Source organism: Vicia villosa, unplaced genomic scaffold, assembly GCF_029867415.1.
Source record: "Vicia villosa cultivar HV-30 ecotype Madison, WI unplaced genomic scaffold, Vvil1.0 ctg.001678F_1_1, whole genome shotgun sequence".
Classification (NCBI taxonomy): Eukaryota; Viridiplantae; Streptophyta; class Magnoliopsida; order Fabales; family Fabaceae; genus Vicia; species Vicia villosa.
Genome location: NW_026705696.1, coordinates 204328 through 208785, shown reverse-complemented (window position 1 = coordinate 208785; position 4458 = coordinate 204328). Strand labels below are relative to the sequence as shown.

The following is a 4458-nucleotide window of genomic DNA, read 5'->3' as shown; positions in this document are numbered from 1 at the left end:
ATAGCAAACTTTCATTTATGGTTTCATCAAGCCAATTATATCCTTGTTCATTCAGTTAACAAATTCGACTCAGAATTCATGATTTATATAACATATATATATATATATATATATATATATATATATATATATATATATATATATATATATATATATATATATATATATATATATATATATATATATATATATATATATATAAAACATATTATATATAACATATATATAACAGATTTATATAACATTAAAGTGTATATAATAAAACAAATTATACCTACAAAAACAAAAAACTATACCTAATAACACATTAAATAAAATATAAATGCTAAAATACCTCTATCTTCCTCTATAATTTCTTCAAATGTTCCTCTGAAAGCTCCTTTCAATGCAAAAAAAAATATCTACAACAAACAGATTTTTGTTAGCAACACACAAATAATACTCAATATAAAATATTTTATTAAATGGAATAAGGAATTAAAATGGTTTGGAGATATACCTTAATTGAAATGGTGATGTTGGAAGAGATTGGAGAAGGAAATGGGTTTGAGAGAGTTGAAGAAGAAAATGGGTTTGAGAGAGTTGAAGAGGGAAGGAAATGAGAAGGAAATGAAGAAAATGAAGAAGACTGTCTGGGAAGACGAAGCAGATTTGGGAGACTTATAAGATATTTAGCGACGTGAATTACACGTCGCCAGTTTCCCACATGCCAATCACGTCGCAAGCCACAACGGTCATATTTAATTGGAATTAATGCACCTCAGCGTCATTAATTCCACGTCGCTAGATACACACGTGTTTATCACGTCGCTAGCATTGCAACGGTCAATAAATGGTCTAATCATTGTCTGTTTGAGTCAGACAACTTTATTACTTTCCCAGATTTATTATTAGCGACGTGGGATCAATGTCGCTAGTTTGAATTTTAAAATTTTCAAATTCCCCCCATTTGAAATCCACCGCCCATTTTAATTTAATTTTTTTTTCAAATAGCGACGTGATAATAATGGCGCTAATTTTTTTAAAAAAATAAATATGCTGACTCACACAAATGTATTGTAATTTGTAATATTTTATTAATATAATATGTAGTGACGTGATTATCACGTCGGAACAGCCATAATTTTAACACATGATAATCACGTCACTATATTAAGCATCTAGGGAGCTTGTTTCTTGTAGTGACCAAAATGTAACACCAACATCGTATATATATACTATTTGATGTACATTTGTTTTTTAATGATTTTCTTTTCATCTTGGGTTTTGTGCTAACATGTAAATGGTTTGAAAAATTGTTACGGTGTATATACGGTGTAGCCAAATTGAGTGTAAAGATAGCAAACCTCTAAGTCAAATTCCAAAAAAACTTATCTTTATCATTGTTTTTATTAATAAAATTAATTTATAAAAAATTTCATATTTCTTATCTACTTTTTGTATATTTTTTTAAATACAAATGAGAAAACGTTACGAAGACTTGAATAGAAATAGATGATAATCATAATGATGTGGAATTATTCCAAGGGACTACTGGCTTTCCACAATCCAAACTTCATAGAAATATATGATAATCATAATGATATGGAATTATTTCACTAATTCTGCAACTACTCGCATCTCCTTCAATTTGCCTATAAATGGATAGTCTCTTCTATTGCTTTTTATGCAGTACTAGAAACCTTTCAATAATATGGCTTCTTCTCCTTCCACAAAAGTGTCCATGAAGCTTCTTATAGACACAAAGAACCAAAAAGTTCTTTTTGCTGAAGCTTCAAAGTCTGTTGTAGACTTTCTGTTTAACCTTCTTTGCTTGCCTATAGGAACTGTTGTTAAGCTCCTAAGTGCTAATGGCATGGTTGGTAGCTTAGGCAATCTTTATCAGAGTGTTGAGAATCTCAACCAGAATTACATGCTACCTGACCAAACTAAAGATGTTCTCTTAAACCCAAAAGCTCAGAGCTCTTCAACTGAAATCTCAGGCTTCCTTACCGAGAATGATGTCAAAGATAACCATGGCCAAGAACCTAAGTTATACATGTGCACAAATAAATGTAATTTTCAGGTGACATATAATAACAATCTTAAATGTCCTGGCCGTCCCGGGTATGGCAGTTGCAGCTATACTATGGCCAATGAAGTACAATTTGTAGGAAATAAGGTGGTTGCCGAAAAGAAAGGTTTTTCCAATATCAAGAGTGGTTTTGTGAAAGATGTTGTGACTTTCATGGTGATGGATGATTTGGTTATTGAGCCCATGTCAACTATATCCAGCATCACACTGTTGAACAAGTTCAATGTGAAAGAAATTGGTACTTTGCAAGAAAAAGTGGTTGAGATGGGTATGGAGGAGGTAAAAGTTAAAAACTAACTTTAGTCAGTGTACAAATTTCTAATTAGTTGTATTTTTACAGTTTCATATATATGTTTTGTGTAACAGGGTATCAAGTTGCTTAAGGCGTCTCTACAATCAAAGATGGTTTTGACAAGTGTTTTCATCAAGAGGCAAAAGTGAAAGAGAGATGCAAGGAGTAATAAGATAGTTGTTTGTTTATCTACAAATGTTTTTGTTTTAAATAAGTCTTCAAAACTTGAGAAGATGAGACTTTGGGATTTTGGATTTTGTGTGCTTGTGATGCTTTGTACTTTGGTCTGAATGAGAACTATTATCCCTAATGTATTGTTCTTGTTCTATATCTTTTACTTATACGTTTAGTTAAAAACAGCTCTTCAATTTAGACGGGATGGTTATAAACTAAGACAAACTTAGACAGAAGTAACTTGATTTTCAAAACTTTGAAAATAATTTAAAAATATCTATCAAATTTGGATATATAAATATCTAACTAAAATCACTAAGTTTAAAAATATGTGTTTATATAATTTAATCACTCGGAAACCATAATAATAAACAATAGGAAAATTCTTAGGTGGATACGCACCTAAAAAATTGTTTTACACACAACCAATCATATAATTTTAATTAATTAAAAAGTAAATTAAGAACTTTTTCTCTCCTTCATAATCTCAAGCACCCCATGAATCCAATTAAAAACAAAATAAAAATAAAAATAAATTAAAAATTACTCTCCTTATTGATTGTGCCTAAAAATATAGATTTATGATCGTGTTCATGCAAGAACTGCTCTAAACAATAATGTTATTCTACCCTACTTACACCATATGCACTGTATATCTTATTTATATTGTATACCTTATTTATATGATTAACAGTATTTTTGTTCAATAAAAAAAAATTATGAATAGTGACGTGAACAGGGACATACACGTCAACAGTGCTGCTGTTTATAGCAGTACCATTTGGAGCAGAATGTGGCGGATTCTTTCGGCTGACAGCATGATTCAGAAAATGCATTTATGTTAAATCCTGTGTGAAAATGTTGAATGATAGCAAAGAGTCAAATGTTCCAATTGCGTTATTAAAGCCTATAAACAAGTTGTGGAAAATTAAAGTTCCTTCTAGTTTGCTTATATTTGGGTGGCGATTTTTGTTGAATAGAATTGCAACCAAAGATCTATTATTCAAACGGGAAATTCTAACGGATCATAGAGATTTATGTTTGTTTTTTGCGCTACGGAGATTGAGTCATTACCGCACTTATATCGGTCTAGCACTTATTCGACGAATATTTGGAAGAAAGTTTATGAGTGGATGGATATAGAGGATTGTCTTACTTTGGATGATTTTGTGGATTTTCTTATCAATTGTGAGAAGGTGAAATGTCGTTCCAAAAGGAATATTATGTCGGTCATTTGGATAGCTACGGTTTGGTCAATTTGGCTTACTCATAACGCTATGGTCTTCAAGAATGAGGTCTTTAACTATGAGGATTGTATGTCGGCTATCGTTTGAAGGTCGTGGAAGTGGCTTTGCTCTTATTGTAAAAAGGTCGACATTTGTAATTTTTATTATTGCAATACTCTACCTCTCCTCTATTTCAGGAAGTAGAGGTTTTCCGCCTTGTTTGTAGTGGTTTGGAGTATCCATTATACTCTCTTTAATGTTACCATTTGCCTATTAAAAAAAACAGTGGTCGTAATGTCTGTGAACAGTAACATACACGTTAACAGTGGCCGTAATGTTTGTGTACAATAATGAAGTTGGTTAAAAAACGTCTAGATATTAAAAAATAATTTTTATAGTAAAATAAAGTTGGTTAGTAAAAAATAAAAGGGTCCTACTTCATTATCCAACTTAAAATGTTGGGTAACTTTACCCACTTGACATGTCTTGTATAGATTGGTTATTACTTAAATCATTTGTCATGTCATCACTATTTTGTAGTTTTTAATTTTTGCCCATATCATTTTATAATTACATACTTATCCAACTCTCATTTTATTTTTAATTAATATTTTTAATTAAAAAATTACATTATTTTCATTCATTTTCTAATAGGATGAAATTGAGAAACCTAACAAGAAGCACCCAAAGCA

At 30.6% G+C, this 4458-nt stretch overlaps 1 protein-coding gene across 1 annotated transcript; it reads left to right on the top strand.

Annotated features, from left to right (window-relative positions):
• The first annotated feature begins 1693 nt into the window (after window positions 1-1693).
• Window positions 1694-2160, top strand: LOC131636250 (uncharacterized). Its single transcript, XM_058906884.1, has 2 exons — window positions 1694-2106; window positions 2154-2160. Exons 1-2 carry the CDS (start codon window positions 1694-1696, stop codon window positions 2158-2160), a joined length of 420 nt encoding a protein of 139 aa, XP_058762867.1.
• Window positions 2161-4458: the final 2298 nt, after the last annotated feature.